A 19,637-nucleotide genomic window follows, 5' to 3' on the forward strand; every position below is an offset into this window, starting at 1 on the left:
GCTAGGCTGTTAGGCTGCTAGGCTGCCAGGCTGCTAGGCTGCTAGGCTGCCAACTTCAGGCTGCCAGGCTGCTAGGCTGCCAACTTCAGGCTGCTAGGCTGCTAGGCTGCTAGGCTGCCAACTTCACGAACATCGTAAACTGCATAGTTGTAGATATATTCAAAATTGTGTATATTTATGGCGGTTTTGTATTGATCATATACCTGTTAAAGGGATACTCAGGCAAATGAATAGAATATGGTGGCATATTTCTGTCACCAGATAACTATATAACTAACTAGTTAATTAAGAGGTTAACTAGTTAAGTAACTAGTTAACCTCTTAATTAACTAGTTAGGTATCAGGTTAACTAGTTACGTAACTAGTTAACCTCTTAATTAACTAGTTAGGTATCAGGTTAACTAGTTACGTAACTAGTTAACCTCTTAATTAACTAGTTAGGTATCAGGTTTTCTGGTGGCAGAAATATGCCACCATAATAGAAAACTATCAAATAAATCATATTACTCAAATCACGATCAAATGAAGTTATTAAAATTCCTATCATGTTTTTTATGTGTAAATACTATAAAATGTACGTTTGAAATGTAAATAAATCTACATATGTTGAACGAAATTAAGACGCAGACAAAATCAACGTATAGTTTTAAAACAAGTCATTCGACAATAAAAAAAAACCTTTAAAATTAGAAAGAAAACCAGATAATATTGATATGGTTAGACAGAAACAAAACTAAGTCGTTCATTTGACAGTTTTTTTTACGTTTCAATAGTTCACGTGAAATCTAAATGCTCTAACCTGACTGACCCATGTGGGTCAGGTTAGAAAACCAACAATTTTCTCTTCATATGGAGAAAAAAAATGTTTGCCGAGTGTATTTCTTTCTACGGCATTTATAAAATATTGGATGGAAAATTCAAATCGATGGTATGAAAATTTTGCCTGTGTCTTCTTTTAAATTCTATTAATACGACAAAAGCTATGTTTTCGATATTGGGATCTGAAAAAGAAACTTATAAAAGCATTCGAATAAACAAGTGAACGTTGGTTTGACATATTTTACATGAAACTTCAGGTAATTACATGTAACCTCCTGCTCGTTCGTGTTACACTCTAGTATGAGATTTTATCTTGATCAAGTGCCTACCAATCCGAGTACATAGATACGCAGTCATTGACAGATAATACAGAAAATTCTTACAGATAAATATTCAGGGTTCTAATATTATACATAATCTGATTCAGATCAGTTTGATTTCATACTCTTGAAATATATAATAAAGGTCAAAAGTTTAAATATTTTAAAGATACAACAGATCTCGAAAATGATGTTAAGACCTTATGAGTACCCTTTTAAAATTATCCGTATGGGCAATCACTTGTTTTCGATTGAATTCACTCTTTTGGCCCATAGGTGTTCGGCGCGTTGATTGGCCACAACCTCCTACAGCTCTCCTACTTCTTAAAACCATGTAAACTGAAGAATTTTTCATTTTAAACATATTTTAATATTTGGTATATACTGTTAATTCACTTTCCTTCATTTCCCACAAAGTATATAAAAAATGTTAGATATTCATTTAGTAAAGATATGCAACTCGCCGCTCATTTTTTCAGCACTCATCTTAATATGAACTAAATATAAATAATTCCTAATAGTATAAACAGATGCATTCGTATGGAATATTTTCATTGGTCGTGTGAAAACCTTAGACCAATGAAAATACTCCGTAAAAAATAAAGAGGAGAACACTCTGCAGAACAATTACTAGCATTGCGATCGCGTGCATCTTATAGCATCTTTCGTACTTATTAATAGATGCACGACCACAGATAATATACTGATTATTGCTTTAAAAGGATTACAAAATATAACAAGTGATACAGTTTGATAAGGATGGCGGGTAATGAACATTAAATGTTTCATTTCTGTTTCAGGGGAGTAAGATGACATTATGCTTTATCAGAATGGAACAAAAGAAATTATCAATATACATTTTCCTTTGCATGATGACACATCAAGGTATGTTTTGACTAATGAAAACATGACCCGGAGCTTGTTTTCATGTACGAAGGCCATATTTGAACTCACGAATTTTGAAACATGTAAAAGCGAGTTAAATTGTTATCAAGGGTCTTATTAGCAATATTCTCTAATTGATTTGTTGTCTGGCTTATCTATGTCATATGGGATGGGGCGAAAATCATGTGTTTAGAGACGTTATCAATCTAATTTGAGAGTAGAATTATATATTCTAACACGACCCGCATTTTTCTCTATTGAACAAAGGAGAACCGAAAGTGTGTGTTATTTAAGAAATAATATATCACAAACAGTGACTTTATCGCTCAATAACATCACTGTTTGGAGTTCGGATGCGAGGAAGTATATATCACGAGGGCGCAGCTCGAGTGATATAATGATGCGCATCCGAACGACAAACAGTGATGTTATCAAACGATAAAATCACTGATTTGGATTCTAACACGACATAAAAAATAAATGTTGCCGTACCTGATAATAAGCTTTATCATGCAACTGCCATGGTAACTGCCCGATAACACTTGCCTGATAATTATTTTTGATATCAGGTCAGTAACCTGATATCAAAAATAAGCCACGCCCATTTTAACGGACTTTTTTCAATTGCTTATATTCTCATTTTTATCAGTATGTGAATTCTTCAATGTAATCTCATACCCTTACAAGTCTTCAATCAAGATGCGATATTTATTTATTTATCATTTCGATTTCGATTTCAATTACGAATAAAATAGATAGCGAATAGTTTTAGCACCAACTACATGAAGTGACGTCATAATTTATATTGCAAATGACATCATCAATGTTCACGTCATACTATATTGTACATGTAATCATAACAAACAGGCTAGATGATTTTATTTGAGAACTTGTGAATGTTTACCTATTTCGCCGGATTATTTAATACGTGAACAAATTGTTTCGTTTTAAAAAATAAAAACGCATGTTTGTGTAGCGTGTGTTTGATTGCGATTTGACTTTTGTTTGATTGAAATTATTGTGAACTTTTGAATGTGTCAATTCAAGACAAAAAGTGCAGTAAAGTTTATAAATGTGATTCTAAGGGAATTTTTGGATCGAAGTTTAGATTAAAGGTAAGAATTTTTATCGTGTTAGGCCTACATTCTCTTTGTATCTTTTATCCGAGTCGAAAGAAAAAATGGCCGCCATTTACAAATTCTAAGTTTCAGGGGCGGAGGAATTTGTTTTCAAGAATTATTTCTTTGAAAATAATCCCCTTGTTTTACGAAATTCGCTATTTTAAAGTAGATTATTTTGTTATTTTGACAGTTTTTATGTGTTACATGATAAATAGAAAAACATGCTACTGTCTTTTGATATCAATTTTATCAGGCTCGGCTGATATGGGCAGAAAGGGCTCGGCAAGCCTCGCCCTTTCTAGCCCATATCAGCCTTGCCTGATAAAATTGATATCAAAAGACAGTAGCATGTTATTCTCTATAAGTTGCACCTGATTTGTTTCCGTACTTATTTTCAGCGCGTCGCATTTTTATTGGTTACGTCACATGTATATAATGATTACGTCATAAGTCTAAATATAGGACGTCAACAGTGACTTTGTTGCATAATTATACACACTTTCGGTTCTTCTATGTTCAATAGGGGAAATTGCGTGTCGTGTTAAAATATGCAATAAAATCACAGTTTGACGTTCTATATTTAGGCATGTAAGGTAATCATTATATACGTGACGTAACCACTAAAATTATTGACGCGCTGAAAATAAGTACGGAAACAAATCAGGAGCAATTAAGCTTAATATCAGGTACGGCAGCATTTATTTGTTGATGTGTTAGAATCGAAATAATATATCCAAATCGGTGATTTTATTGCGTGATAAAATCACTGTCGTTCGGTTGCGCATTATTATATCACTCGGGCTACGCCCTCGTGATATCATTCCTCGCATCCAAACTCCAAACTGATTTTATTGAGCGATGAAATCACTGTTTGGGATATATTATTTCTTAATTAAACAATGAGCGTGTTCCACAAAGTGAATTATCAAATGATCACATTAAGAGAACCATAGATACATAAGTAAGAAACATGTCCATATGACTGCTTACAATTAAATCAAAATAGTAAATTAGTTTTCATGAGGAGTGATATACATGAAGTGATATTTATCATATTTTACTACGTACAATTCCAGTATTTCATGACAATAATTTTAGATCATATTTTACATCATTTTTCCAGTATTGCATGTAGAATGCCATTGATAATAATTTTAAAATTATATTTTTACAGCGTATGCCGTATGTGACTTACACTCGCCATTTACTATCTCGGAAACAGCACCAAATGGTAGACTATATGAAATTTTAGTTCTCTTATACATTTGTATGGTCTAAAATAAGTCTTATCCATGACATGTACATAAAATAAAGTTTATTAGTTTATTTAAGTCTCATCCATTACATGAACATACAATGCAAAATGTACATTCAATAAAACTTAAAATACATGTAAACGGTATCTCTTATAATGAATAACAGGATACTTTTTGTATGTTATTACAATTAAGTATTATAATATACAATCCACATTTAAAATGTCAGTTGACCATTGTGATGTCCTATAAACTAATGTTATAATGTATGTGCGACCACCATAGTATATATGTATGTTGTATGTAATATGATACCGGGACTTCCGGAAAAACATGGAACCTTAGTAAACACGATTAAACCAGAAACATAGTTGTTATCAATTAATATCCACCATTAGGACTTATCATCTGGCGACGAGGATAAAAACAAACAAAACGGAATTACTTATATAATATTTGGATATATTTTTCATGTGTTAATTGATGGATTAAGACGTTAACCATGAACAATTTACCAGCAATTTCCAAGTTTTGATCTTGAAACGGATAAATCCAATGCAGGCACGCGTTTGGGAGAAATGGATTGGGCGCCTCGAAAATTTATTTGTGGGGGATGAAAATATCAAACGCTGACCAGAGAAGAGCATTATTACTACATTACGCCGTTTAAGAGAAAAAGTGTACGACATCTATGACGTAGAGAAAAAAGGACAGTGGCAGCGACTTACGACGCAACTAAAAAGGTACTTAGCGACTATTTTGCTCCCAGAAAGAACGTTCAAATTGAAATTTACAACTTTAGATCATACAAGCAATTAGAAGCACAAACGATTGATGAATATGTGACTGAGTTAAAGAATTTGGCAAAGAACTGTGCATTCGCAAGGACATTGACAATGAAATTTTACAACAAGTGATACAACATGGCCGCTCAAATCAACTCAGAAGAAAAGCGTTACGTGAACCAGATAAAAAACTCGATGACATTATTACAATGGGACGTATGTTTGAACAATCAGATATGCAAGCATCCGCAATGGAAAATTCAGAAAATTCTAGATCTGTACACAAGGTTTCAAAGTTCAATAGTAGAACACGAGGACGAGCGCCGATGCCTCATGGCCGTGGGAACAGTAGAGGGTCGTATGCAAATTTTGGAGGTCGTGGGAAATATGGTCCGAAGAACCAATCGAATCAACGAAGTAGACCACGTGATGGTGCGTCAGCCAACACATGCAGAAAATGTGGTTATGAGTTCCCGCACAGAGATAAGCCGTGCCCAACCACAGGTAAAACCTGCAATGTATGGAAGAAACCTAATCATTTCACGTGCTAAACGCCGAAATATCAGCATGTCAAAGAGGTCAGTGATAACACCAGCATTTCGCTACATTTCGATTCGGAAGAGGAGTACCTCTATGATATCACAGTGAAAAATGTCGGTAAACATAAAGGATCAAAAACGCCCAAACCACAGATGAAAGTCAACGAAAAAACAATTACGGCTACAATAGACACAGGATCAAGTGTGAATATACTAGATGAAACCACGTATGATTACTTAGGAAAACCTAAAATAAAAAACAAAAGGGCTGCCAAATTTACTTCCATACGGAGGGGGAAGTGCATTAAACGTAAAGGGCTGTGTGAATTTAACGGTTCTGAAAAGAACAGAAAATACACAGTAACACCATTTTATATTGTGAAAGGAAACCATGAAGCTCTATTAGGGTGTGAAACATCATGTGAATTAGAAATAATAAAAAATAAACCAAGGGATAACGGCCAATATGGAAGATAAATATCAAGGAATTTATGACGGTATTGGGAAATTAAAAGGACAAAAAGTCAAATTACACATAAACCGTGATGTAAAACCTGTAGCGCAGAGAAATCGACGTACGCCATTTCATTTAAGAAAGAAAGTTCAAAAGGAAATTGAAAAGCTACTTGAAAATGACATCATAGAAGAAGTTAAAATGAATCAACACCATGGGGTGTCACCGATTGTCACCCCACCGAAGAAAAATGGAGATGTAAGATTATGCATAGACATGAGAGAGGCAAACAAAGCTATTGAAAGAGAACGGCATCCAATGCCAACAATAGATGAACTTATACACGACATGAACGGGGCAAAAGTTTTCAGCAAACTAGATTTAAAAGCTGGATATAATCAGCTGGAATTAGATGAAGAATCGAGATCAATCACTACATTCTCTACACACATGGGCTTATACAGATATAAACGTTTGAAGTTTCGGTACTAACTCTGCAAGTGAAGTGTTTTTCAGAAAACAATCAGTTCTATCATTCAAGACATAGCTGGTGCCCAAGAATATTTCGATGATATAATAGTGTATGGAAACAGTAAAAAAGATCACGACAAGGCACTTGATCAAGTTTTCATGCATTGCATCGTAACGGGCTGACATTAAATAGAGAAAAATGTGAATTTAACAAGCTTGAAATCACATTCTTTGGAGTTGTATTCAGAGGAGACGGCATTTCACCAGATCCAGTGAAGTTCGAGCAGTGAGAGACATGCAACAGCCCACAAACGTATCTGAATTGAGGAGTTTTCTCGGAATGACATCGTATTGCTCGAGATTTATAAAGGATTATGCGACAATAACGGAACCATTGAGGCGTTTAACAAAAAAGGACACACACCTGGTCATGGGAAAATGATCAGCAAGTCGAGAAACTGAAAAGAGAATTAAGTAGTATACGGTTATCACATACTTTAGTCCATTAAAAGAAATTGAGCTAATAGTAGATGCTTCACCAGTCGGTATATCTGGGATACTCACACAGGAAGGAAAAATTATCGCGTACGCGTCTCGTGCACTGACACAGACAGAATCACGTTACTCACAAACAGAAAGAGAGGCTCTGGCAGTAGTATGGTCGTGTGAGCACTATTCGATGTACTTAAGAGGTGCTCCAACTTTCACGTGCTTCACAGATCACATGCCACTGACGAAAATATGGCAGAAGAAACAGCCACCACTACGAATTGAACGATGGGGATTTACGTCTACAACCATTTAATGTAAAAATTGAATACAGGCCTGGTAAAGGATAACCCGTCTGATTACATGTCTCGTCATCCGTTGAAATGTGACGAGCAGAGAAATATAGCGAGGAATTATGTAGCATTCGTTTTCCGCACAGGCAGTGCCAAATGCAATGACACTAGATGAAGTAAAATTAGAATCAGTCAAAGATAAAACTACAGAAAGCGATTGAATACGCAAAGAATGGAAAATGGCATGAAATGAAAACAGTGACAGATTTTAAAATCGACATGGAAGAGCTGGTGGTACTCAGAAGCGTAAAAGATGAATTGACGGTTCACAATGACACGGTCTTATTAAGAAATGACAAATTAGTGATACCGAAAACACTCCGAAATCGTGCGATAAAACTGGGACATGAAGGGCACCAGGGAATTGTTAAAACTAAAAAGCTATATACGATCAAAGGTATGGTTTCCGAACATGAATGCAGAAATTGAAACAGCAATACAAAAAATGTCTAGCCTGTCAAGCCAAACTCAAGGGAACCAAGACCGCGAGAACCACTGAAAATGTCAGATTTGCCATCTGGACCTTGGAAAATATAAGTGCAGATTTTTGTGGACCTCTAGAAAACGGTGATTACCTATTGGTTGCAGTAGATGAGTACTCGCGATATCCAATAGTGGAAATAGTAAAGAGTGTTTCAGCAAATATGGTCATACCGGTTATGGACAAAATAATTTTCAATGTTTGGTGTCCCAAAGTGATTAAAACAGATAATGGATCGCCATTTAATAGTACGGCATTTTGCGGACTTTGCAAAATTTTACGGTTTATATACACAGAAAAATCACGCCTAGGTGGCCAAGGGCTAATGCTCAGGCAGAAGCATTCAACAAACCGTTTTATGAAGAGTGTTAAATCGGCATTCATGGAGGGAAGGAATTACAAACAAGAACTGTTCAGATTTTCTCCGCCAGTACAGAGCTACACCGCACGTGTCAACTGGATTTACGCCATTTCGGCTAATGTTCGGAAGGAACCGGTAACGCGTATGCCAGACATTAATCAACACCAAAATGAGGACACGCGTGCAGACGAAATAGCACGAAGAAATGATGATGTTATCAAAAGCAAAATCAAAACAATACGAGGACCAGCGAATGCAACGCACGAGAACGAAACATTAACGTCGGAGACAGAGTTTTACTTAGAAACGAAACACCAAGAAAGTCAAGTACAATGTATAATCCAGTCCCATATAAAGTTATAAACAAAAAGGGACCAATGATAAGTGTTCGAAATGATGAAGGACATTGTGTCACCAGGAACTCATCTGTTATGAAAACAGTAGATCCAGACTTAATGGGGAATACGCCTAAACAGCACGGGGACTTTCAGGGGGAGGAACTCGCTGAAATACAAAACACGAGTTATGCGGCAAGGCCAGCACGAGATAGTCGTCCGCCCGCATATTTAAAAGATTTTGTAAGTTAGATTATTAGTTCCACAGTGAAAATGGGCATAATAAACCCAGCAGGTCACGCGATCTGCCATGCGAGTTTAATAAGTGTATACATCATGGATATATTTTATGTAATTAGATTCTCAATAGAAAAATTAATACGTAATAGCGCAATAGTAACATGACACCTTATATACGGCAACGTGATTTAAATGACAATTTTTAAAGTACATTGAAGTTCAAATATAGTGTGGACATTAACAATGCATTTAACAACAAATATTTAAGAGAAAAATAAACAAATTATCAGATTTAGAACAAAATAAATATTCATGTTTGTATAGTGTAAATGTTCGATATTGCTCATGTAGTGGATATATTTAGATACTGCAGACTATAGTAAAACTGACATAGAACTGACCTACAAACGATTGGAATGTGGTCAACAGCCATGAGTGAACATTTCTAGAGAAAAAAAGTTAGGATGAATTTTACAGTTAGATTCATTATATGTATTCCATCGTAATCAAATAATTGTGAGAATAGTTTATCATGTTTAGTAATATCAGTTTACATAACTATAATATAATATTTTCATAATTCATATCGTAATGATTTAAGCATTTTGATTGTTCAATTTAAAACTGATGTTTTATATCTAACTTGAGGAGGGATGTGATGTCCTATAAACTAATGTTATAATGTATTTGAGACCACCATAGTATATATGTATGTTGAATGTAATATGATACCGGGACTTCCGGAAAAACATGGAACCTTAGTAAACACGATTAAACCAGAAACATAGTTGTTATCAATTAATATCCACCATTAGGACTTATCAACCATTACTACATTAAAATAATCTCCACATTTCTTACATTAATTTTAAAACCTAGCACAGTAAAGTATTTTACATGGTCATATATCAACTTTGATCAGATCAAAGATGGGCAGATTAGTAATGATAATCTGTCAAGAAGCACAAATGACCCAACAAATCCAGTAAAATTAAATAAAATAAAAATATAAGTAGTTGTATGATAGATGATATTACTTAAGTATTAGGTAAGATTTTTAATTTAGTATGTGTAAAACACGATTTCACAATAACTAAATCATTAAATTCATAGGCACTGTTATTTTCAACACCACCAAACCTCCGGGAACACCTGTGTCGTTTACCATTAAAAGTCCAACACAAGGAGGTGCCGGCGCCGCATTGAGGGACAGACTTTTGTTAATTAATGGTAACACAACCTTTCAACTGATAAATACGAAAGTCCTAGATCTGGAACAGTTCATTCTCGCGGTAAGATATTTCATACTTTACCTTTACTTGACCATCTTCTTCTGAGTATTTAAGCCAAGATGGCTTGTGGGCTCCTCCTGTACTGTATTGTCAAAGAAAACTTCAATAAATGTCACTTGTATTAAATCTTTTACTTTGCCAGCTCCGGTCGAGTAGAGTTTTAAGTACCAATATGATTTTACTGAGAACAATGTTTTCGTCTAAAATATTCCACTGTTCGATGCATCTGATGGGAAATAATTGTTTCCTTCATACTTAGAAAAACATTACTTCGATTTTAACGATAATAGACCTTTATGACTGATATATTCGACAATTCTATTAGGAATTATTTGTAGTATTGGAATTTTAAAGAGACTGCTTTTCTTTCTTCCTGTTTACTTTTTTAAGTGCACACTTTTAGTAAAGAACTTTTAAAGTAAATCGAGTTAAAAATATCACAGCAGTATATTTAAAGTTTATTTTAGAAGAGGTGATATGCAAATGACGTATATAATTTTATGTAGTTCATTGCTAAGACACTGTGGCTTTATATTTTAGTATGGAGCGGATATAAGAGCTATAGAGTTTATGGTCACATGTGGAGGTAGTACTGTAAGTATTGTTTTAATATCACTACCCTCCTAGATCAAATTCATAAGTAATTCAAAGCATGAGTCTTAAATTGTTCTTTTTATGGGGAGTATCATTTAATTTGAGAATGATAATTATAAGGTGATGGAGATCCGGTTGGCAAGTGCAAGGTCTTAAAAGTGTTTCGTAATGTTTTCATTAGTTCACTTATTTCTAAAGGTTTACAGTTTCATACTTTAAGTATAGTTTAATGATGCTTTTTAAAATCATTGGTTTGATTTACTCCTAACTTATCATATACGTAACTAAATGAGATTTTAAGATTTAAAAACTACAAAAAAGTTGTTCGCATGTTTCGCTGAACTCACTTATAAAGTACAAAATGGTTTGTCAATTTTTGTCCAAAGGTTTCTTGTCTGAAACCTTGCCTTATTATAATCTTGAACATACGATAATATTGTTACGGGTAGAATATAAGCGATTAAACTATTCAGTGTCATATAATTTGTAACGTTGTTTTCTTATGGTGTCCCGTTAGGTCCAACGCGGCACAAACATAAATCGAAACGACGAAAACTCGGAAATAAGATTGTGAAAAGTTGAAATAACAAAACAACAATAGTGGTGAAAAGTCGACGGTACGATGGTGAAAAGTTGTAATAACGAAACCTAGACGATGAAAGGTCGAAAGTACGATTGTGCAATTGTACTTTCCACCTTTCACCATCACGGATTCGTTATTTCGACCTTTACCACCGTATTTTTAACCTTTCATTATAGTTTTGTCGACTTTACTATACTGTAGTTCGTAATTTTGACTTTTCACTATTGTATTTCCGAATTTTCACCATCGTGGTCTCGTTATTTCGACTTTTCAGCTTCGTATTTTGAACTTTCTACTATCGGAGTATCTCCTTCCTGTCTGGCACGCGCACAGTGATCATAACTTAAGAAAATGCTTTTACCATAGATAAAATTACAAACAAAAACTAATGTTAATGGTTTTGGATCATGGTGTTAGAATGAGGTAAATATTGTGCGTTTTGCTTTTTTTGTACGTAAACTGTTTCGGACTACCGATGACATCTTTATATAAAGTGACATGCAGGGCGTATTATTAACAGAAAGGCGAAAATACTATGGTGAAAACTAGACAGTAATATAATGAATAGTTGAAAGCACGATGATTAAAAGTCGCAAGTACGATGATGTCAAGTTAAGACCATGATGATGAATAGGCAATGGTGTAAAGTCCAAGCCACGATGACAAAAAGACGAAACGATATCGAGTTGTCACCATCGTGGTTTCGTTTTTTCGACTTTTCACTATCGTACTTTGGCTTTTATTTTATTTTTTACCACCGTAGTTCTGTTATTTCAACTTTTAATCATCATATTTTCGTGTTTCCGTTGTTTCGAGTGAAGTGAGTGTCGTAATGGCCCTAACGGGACACCACAGTTTCTGGAATAGTTTTTATGACCTCTAAACAATGAAAGGTTCCAGCTTCGAAGTTGAATCTTGTTTTGTCAGACTCTGACTAGGACACTAATCATTGTGTTTTTTTAATATTGACACTGGTATATACTTATGACATAACAGATTCACATTGAACAGTTCAATTGACATAACGGTAGAATACTTTCGATGTTTTAGGGAAATAAAACTGTTGTGCAAGAATCAGTACACTTTTATATTTGTTGTTCAAAATAAAAATAAATATTAAGTGAACAGCTCCTCGTTCCAACCACTCCGATTAAATTTTTTATGCTTGATCGATATATAGAAGAGTAAGCTCTACAACTATCGTTTTAACCTGCAACTTTATGAAGTCATACCCGCTGTACTGTCCACTGACTATTCGCAATATGAAGTGTTTTAAACCAGTTTTGGGTCAATGTTGTAAAACATCTACTTCTAGCCTACTTGTAGCGAATCTGAAATACTTCTTGTCGATGTACTCGTATAAACCATTCTTGCATGAAGACAAAAATTAATGTGTACAATAATACCTGTCTAAATAGTATTTATTACTTCTTATTGCTTTTTTAAAATAAATATTAAACATAGTTATGACTACAAAGAGTGATACTTTAAAGGCAATCAGTGACGAAATACTTTTTTTATAAGAAAATGAAAATTTAATTTTTGCTTCAGATTGAAGTGTTTGTAAACGTTGCCGCAGTGAATGAATTTCCTCCAGTTTTTAATAACGCCCAATACAACGTGACACTGAATGAGGTAAGAAGTTAATTATCTGTCGAGCGTTTTATTACCTTTTTTTGAAACATTATATTACTTACTTTATGATATATTGGAAAACTCTTTTCCATTGATGAGAGCAACTTTACCCAGTGCCTTTAGAATTCAAATGTTGGACCTTAAAATACGTATGACAGTTTTAGATGAGTGGATAAATTTCCTTGATAATTCTTTCGTATCTTAATTTTACCAAATCGTGTTGTCCAAGTTATACAATTCATTTCACTGGTCTTTAATTACAATATCATTGATACTCATTGTTTATCTATATTTTCTTATGAGATAAATTTTTCTATTTAACAATATTATTATTTTCATGTTTAGTCTCTGGCTGTGGGTTCATTAGTTTTTTCCCTGAGGTCAAAGGTTACTGATGCTGACGTCGTTGGTGCTAAAAACTACATTTTTGCCATTCAGAAGTATGAGTTTATTGACGTAAGTAACCTGAATTTTTATGTAATAATTTCTTAGACGTGGAAAACGTTACAGAATTGCCATATTTTCTATATTTCCACAATTCACGGTTTAGGTAATAAGCTTTGTATTATAAAATATGCATGAATGTGTAATAGATTGAATTCAGGTTAAAACATACATTCGAATAAAGACGTTAATAAACTTTTCTTACAGTTTGACGGTGCAGCCTATTTCAATATCCCATCACCAATGACAGGGGACATAACTCTGTCCAAGATGCTTGATTTTGATACCATGGAAAAGAGCGAACTTTTTCTCAATTTGAGTGTATCTGTAAGTTGCATATTTATACATCTCGAAAATGTAACCATATTTTTTCCACGTCTGTGGGTATAACATTTTATAAATAGGCTTTGTGTTTTACGTCTTGTGGTAGTTTTTATGGAAGACAGATAACAAACGTTTCTACCTGTATGCATGCGAATTGTTAGCCATGTAAACTATTTACAATAAATCTTACTTTTATAAGACATTGACCTACCTGTATTCAGAAGATTTAGTTGATAAAATATGCATGTGTACTTTAATTGCATTTGTTGCAAAGGCAAACTTTAATTTCTCCCTGTCACATGTATCAAAATGAAACAAAGTTTTCATATTTTAGAAAACTTGTCAAAAGCATGTCATTAACATCTTTAATACATCAAGGTTTAATTTTTTATCCATCCATTCATCCATCCATCATCCATCCATCCATCCACTTTACTTGAGGAACATAAACCGCTTTTAATGTGTCATATTAAAGGTTCAATAACCATCGCCATATGGAAACATCGGCAATTGCTTCTAAATTAAAAAGTTTACCATTACATGTTTAAGTGTTGAATACTGCTGAAGCCGGTGCTACAGTGCGTGGACAATAGCTTGCATTTTAGCGATTTTATTTCTGCTTATTTTACTGTGTGAAACAACAATGCCCAGAGCTTAGATGTTTGGCATTTGTCATTTTCCTTGTAGAACTCTACAAAACTGATTCAATCATCCCTCTTGGGCAAAGACTGGCACAAACCCAGGGATCGCTTGATTTTAGGAAAACTTATTTAAGTCTTAATTTGTGAAAACTACAAGGTCCAGATGAGCTTAGATATTTGGCATGTAGCATTGCTCAGTGGAACCCTACACATATGATATAACTTTATGTAGTTTTCTATATCCAAATTAAGTGAAATTATAAGTGATACAAAATGTATTTTCCTATTTATTTCATGGAATTTTCTTTACATGAAATATAAGATATATATTAAACATAAGATATCTAAAAAAAATCGATTCTTAAACTTAAAAGCACTTACCTTAGATATGAAGATATAGCCTCTTACACAAACAACGCTAATATTGAGACTGTGGACAAATTGGCCTTGCCTTTGGGGCACTTGCTTTATGTATACCAATTATTATCTCTTTGTGGATACTAAAATACCCATAGCTTATATAATTGGCATTAGCATTGCCTAGTAAACCACAATAAAGGTTTCGTAAATCATACACCTGATATACGTACATGCGTGCGTAAACGAAATAAACGCAGTTTCCCACTTATTGGATTGAAGCTTAAAAAAAACCCCCAAAACATTAGGATTAAGACCCAAATTTCGGCCTCTTCGCACATTGTATCAAAACGTACAATAGATATATCATGCCAAGAAATCAACAATAATTAGAAATAATACCTCATAGCTTATATGAGATTATATATTTCAACAGGATGAGCCTCCATCGAGTCCTACAGCCAAGACAACTTATACCACTTTGGAAATACACGTAGCAGATGTCGATGATCAGCCTCCATACTTTGACTACCCTGATTGTCCCCCGCCTTGTCCAGCGCCACCATATGTTTCTATAATACGCCTGGCACACAAAGTATGTATATCTATAATAAAATTAAATCGAGGGCCGTGCAAGCACATGTCAAAGGTTATCTCTTTTGTACATACACAATCAATTTTCATGTTATTTTGTTGTTATTACTGCTTCAAATGGATCACCCTCGTCCAAATTTTGATACATTTTACTGGTTTCGCCGAGTAGGCAGAAGCTCTTGTAACTCATAACGCGGTAACATCATTAATGAACCGAGGAACGACAATGACAGATAGACAATGCAAATCAACATTCAAAGAATGCAGTCCCGATAGAATCCAGTCACACTGGACTGCAGCAAAGGCAGTCAGTATGACACCAAACAAAAAGCATGAAAGGGAACATGGAGTGGTTGTACCATATATAACAATTGACAACTAAATAAAGACAACCGTAAAAATGTCAAAGGCATAAAAAACAATTTTTTAAAGCGAGTGAAAAAGCACAATTGTTTAAAATTGTCAAGAAAATATTTATTGCTCATTTATATGATCTTCATTGAATTAATTGTTTTGCAGTTTTGTATTTGACTAAAATATAATAAGAATAAAATTGGAACTAGAAATGATAAAATGTTTGCATCTAAATTGCGCTTGAACGAAATATTTTTATGTATTAACTTGTTATCTGGAATATCATATGCAAATTAAAACATTTACAAAACATTGTCAGAAACACATTTGCCTTGTTTGGTGAACTTAAAAACTTAAAAAAGATACGAATAAAATAGAAGAAATCCGATCATAATTTCCACCTGTCAAATCGCAAAATATGTACTTGACCAGTTTGTATTTCCAATACTAGTAGCTTCGTCAAATCAGAAGCTAGAAAGCTGAAACCTTAATTCGAATGGTTTAGAAACATTGCCTTAACGAATGGTCATATTAAAAAATAATACGTTAGAGTGTTGTAAATATTCATTACTCGGTAGCAATTTTGTACACCAATTTTTCTTGCTTGAATCAAGTAACCTTTGTACAGACTGCTTATGCACGATAACAAAACGCCTTATTCTAATAGATTCGTGACTTACCATCAATTTGTGAACTAAATAAATGTACAATCGCAACTTTCCGGCCTTTCCGTCAGTATTAGGCGAATCGTATTTCTCGAACGATGAGTTAGCGTCCAGCTGTCCAGCCGAGAAAGACAGTCATGGTTCACTTGCTGGTATTTTATCTGATACCATTGCAAACACTTTCAATGACGCATCGTAGCCCTTCACTCAAATGTTGAGACTTATAGATATCCTCATTTTCACACGCGGGGCGTCTGATAACGAAGGAAGTACTCTTGTTATAATAGCTATTTTTCATTATTATGTAGGGCCCTCTGTCAGTGACACCAGACTTAAAAGGGAAAATGTCCGACACTCTTGAAACTCCTCTAGTGTATTCAATTAGAGCTGGTAAGTAAGCAGTAACACTGTCATATAAAATTGTATGTCTATATTCACACTAAAGCAAAAACAATTTCGAAACTATAGATATTCGATATCACATGTAACTATAACATATTTCACAAAGGTAATCAATTTGAACCAATCGATAGATCCCTACTCTGGCCTTTTATTTGAATAACAATAGATTTAAATACAAACATTGACATGTGCTCTTTTGCTAACAAATATGTTTGGTGAATTTTTTCTCTCATAGAATCATAGTGTATTTTCAACGACGAAACTGATGCAAACTGACATGTACATACATTTAGTTTACAACTTGTCTTATTCAATATTTCAGGAAACAGGCATAATTTATTTAACATTAACCCTGCGACCGGCGCTGTGAATCAAATCAGATCAGTAAATGATGCAGGCCTACCTGACAAGGAGTTTAGACTCATCATTGAGGTAATAAACACTAAAAGGACCTCATTTTATATCAATTTACATAACTGTTGATTTATGTTGATTGTTACAATAAAATGTACAACATATTAGCAGATATTTTTTTCACCTGTTTACAAATTTTGATTTGCTGATTTCAGTCAATGGAAGAAACTATTGCACAATGTTTTTTTTCCCAAAGGCAGAGCATATTTAAATATTAATGTACATATAGATGTAATGATTAAAATTTTGATGATACGTCAAAATAGAGAAAATAAGAATCCCTAAAGAAAGTCCAACACAACATAATTGAAAATGTTGCAGGCTCGGTTTGATTGAGCCTGTTCATGGACATAACTGTAAAGTGCAAACTACCGTCCACGCCCCCTAGCACTGTCTTAAGCAGAATTCAACATTTAAACACGAAATGGTACAATTTGGAATTTAGAACACTGATTTCTTTTTATCAAAATCACACCCCCAAAATTATTTTTTTTACAGTTTCTTTTTGCAAAAAAAATCATTCTAGATAATACACGAGCAGGTTTATTCTTTAGGTTAAGAAAGACATACCGAGCAAAGATCTTTCTTCGATTGCCATATTGACAGTCAAAGTATATGAACGGATGGATATCTGATACAGATGGATGTATTATACCGCCGGCTGAAAACGCCTCAGAAGATAAAGGGTTTAACCTGACATTGTTTCTCATTGCCCTCGGCATTCTTTCAGGAAATCGCAGCATCTTCATATAGCAGTTGACATGTACGTGCGTATGTGCGTGCTCACATATGTGCCCGATGCATCTATTATGATCTTATAAATGTTTCAATTTTATTAAATGAATTTAATATCTGCCTTATTTGTATGAATATTGATGTGGAAATTCCAATATAACGGTACCATGAAAGAGGAAAGCAAGTTTTAGTACTTGTTGCGAGCTATGGATATGTTTTGTTTTTGTCGTTTCACACATACTGGGTGACAAGGACAATTTATTATGTGTTTGTATTTTTGCTATGTGATATGTTTTATTTCTCTGCATTTCACTTTGATAAAATAAAACTGGTTTGTAACAGTTAAGACCGGTAGTAAGCAATTAATATATAACAAGGAATCTGTACTATTTTTCGTTTTGTTCATTTACAGCATGAAATATAGCAAAAATAGTCTGAGATAGTTCAATTATCTACTCGTTTTGTTTTTCGCCATATTCTGAATATAATACATGTATAAACAAATATGTAAATAGTTGGTTAACCTAATAACTGTACTTTTTTGAACTTCTTGCATGATGAATAAAGAGTTAATAAAGTTTCAAGATATCTGACCCCTATCCTCTTGTCACGTGTTCAACTTTGTGTTGTTGTTTTTATTTTCTTTTGTTCATGTTGTGTATTATTATGATGGTGTAAAGTTTTATGTTATTTCACAACCAGACCCTGTGTACATACCTGTTAACTCAATGACCCCGTTTTTGCTTGCCCTTTATGTAATTCTATTTGACATATATCCTAATGGGCAATGATAATGAGGATGAAAACGCCCCATTTATTCAAACAGTAGAATTGACCGTTTTCAATAAATCATAAAATGTCTTTGTTTTTATTAAGACTGACATTTTTCCACTTTGATTTCACCATAACCACTAAAACTTCACGGTGCTGCGTGCATATTCATATCGGTACCCTTTTTGCAAAATCTGCTATAACGGTACCCTCTTTGCACGTGCACAGGACATTATCTGCTTAAAACAATACCACGGAACACTAGAATGTTTTATTTATGTGCAGATTTGTCATGTGCCCGTTTTTCAAGTTCTGCAACTTCGCAATAAGCTATAAAAAATCGACATTACCTCGACATATTTTTCGGGCTGAAATGAATATGTGGCTTGATTAGATATGCATCTTACATATTTCATATCTTCATTTATATTCTGCTTATATAGTTCTGTTATTCACAAATGTGATTAAATAAAATAGAACACATTTGTAAATTTATGTTGCTTAATCTTAGAACTGGTCAGTGGCAGGAATCGCCTGTTTTAAATAAGAACTGCCCATTAAAGCATTCATGGAATTATACTGTATGTAAAGGTCAAGGTAAACAAATCAGATTAAACTGAAATATCATTAATTTACAAAATATGCAGCTGAGAACGCCAATTTTGTACCATATTTTATAACATTTAACTAACTGGTTCGTGTTCATGTATAATGGCACAAAATACAAAAGAGACTAGTCTTGCAGCTTTTGGGTGCGTGGAAGAAAATCTAATATGCCCCTCTTTCAGTATTTCAGGAAAATCAACAGACAATTGCCAGCTTGCTGTGTAGCTTACTAACATAAGAGAATTCGATCCACTCAGGATTCGAACCAATGTGAGCTTCTAACAATCAAATTGCAGCAATATAAATATATAGCACTA

The 19,637-nt window shown here is 34.0% G+C and overlaps 1 protein-coding gene across 1 annotated transcript; it reads left to right on the forward strand.

The window, feature by feature from the left end:
- Positions 1–1,939: 1,939 nt before the first annotated feature.
- LOC132725129 (protocadherin Fat 3-like) lies at positions 1,940–18,562 on the forward strand (the record flags this gene model as incomplete). The annotated part of the gene is made up of 11 exons (XM_060710208.1): positions 1,940–2,024; positions 4,320–4,376; positions 10,023–10,201; positions 10,742–10,795; positions 12,930–13,013; positions 13,359–13,469; positions 13,665–13,784; positions 15,216–15,374; positions 16,701–16,782; positions 17,117–17,226; positions 17,763–18,562. Coding segments are annotated over 11 exons (1,122 nt in total), but the record flags the coding sequence as incomplete, so codon positions are not given.
- Positions 18,563–19,637: the final 1,075 nt, after the last annotated feature.

Source organism: Ruditapes philippinarum, unplaced genomic scaffold (genome assembly GCF_026571515.1).
Source record: "Ruditapes philippinarum isolate M1 unplaced genomic scaffold, ASM2657151v2 ctg5695_1_1_1_1, whole genome shotgun sequence".
Taxonomy (NCBI): Eukaryota; Metazoa; Mollusca; class Bivalvia; order Venerida; family Veneridae; genus Ruditapes; species Ruditapes philippinarum.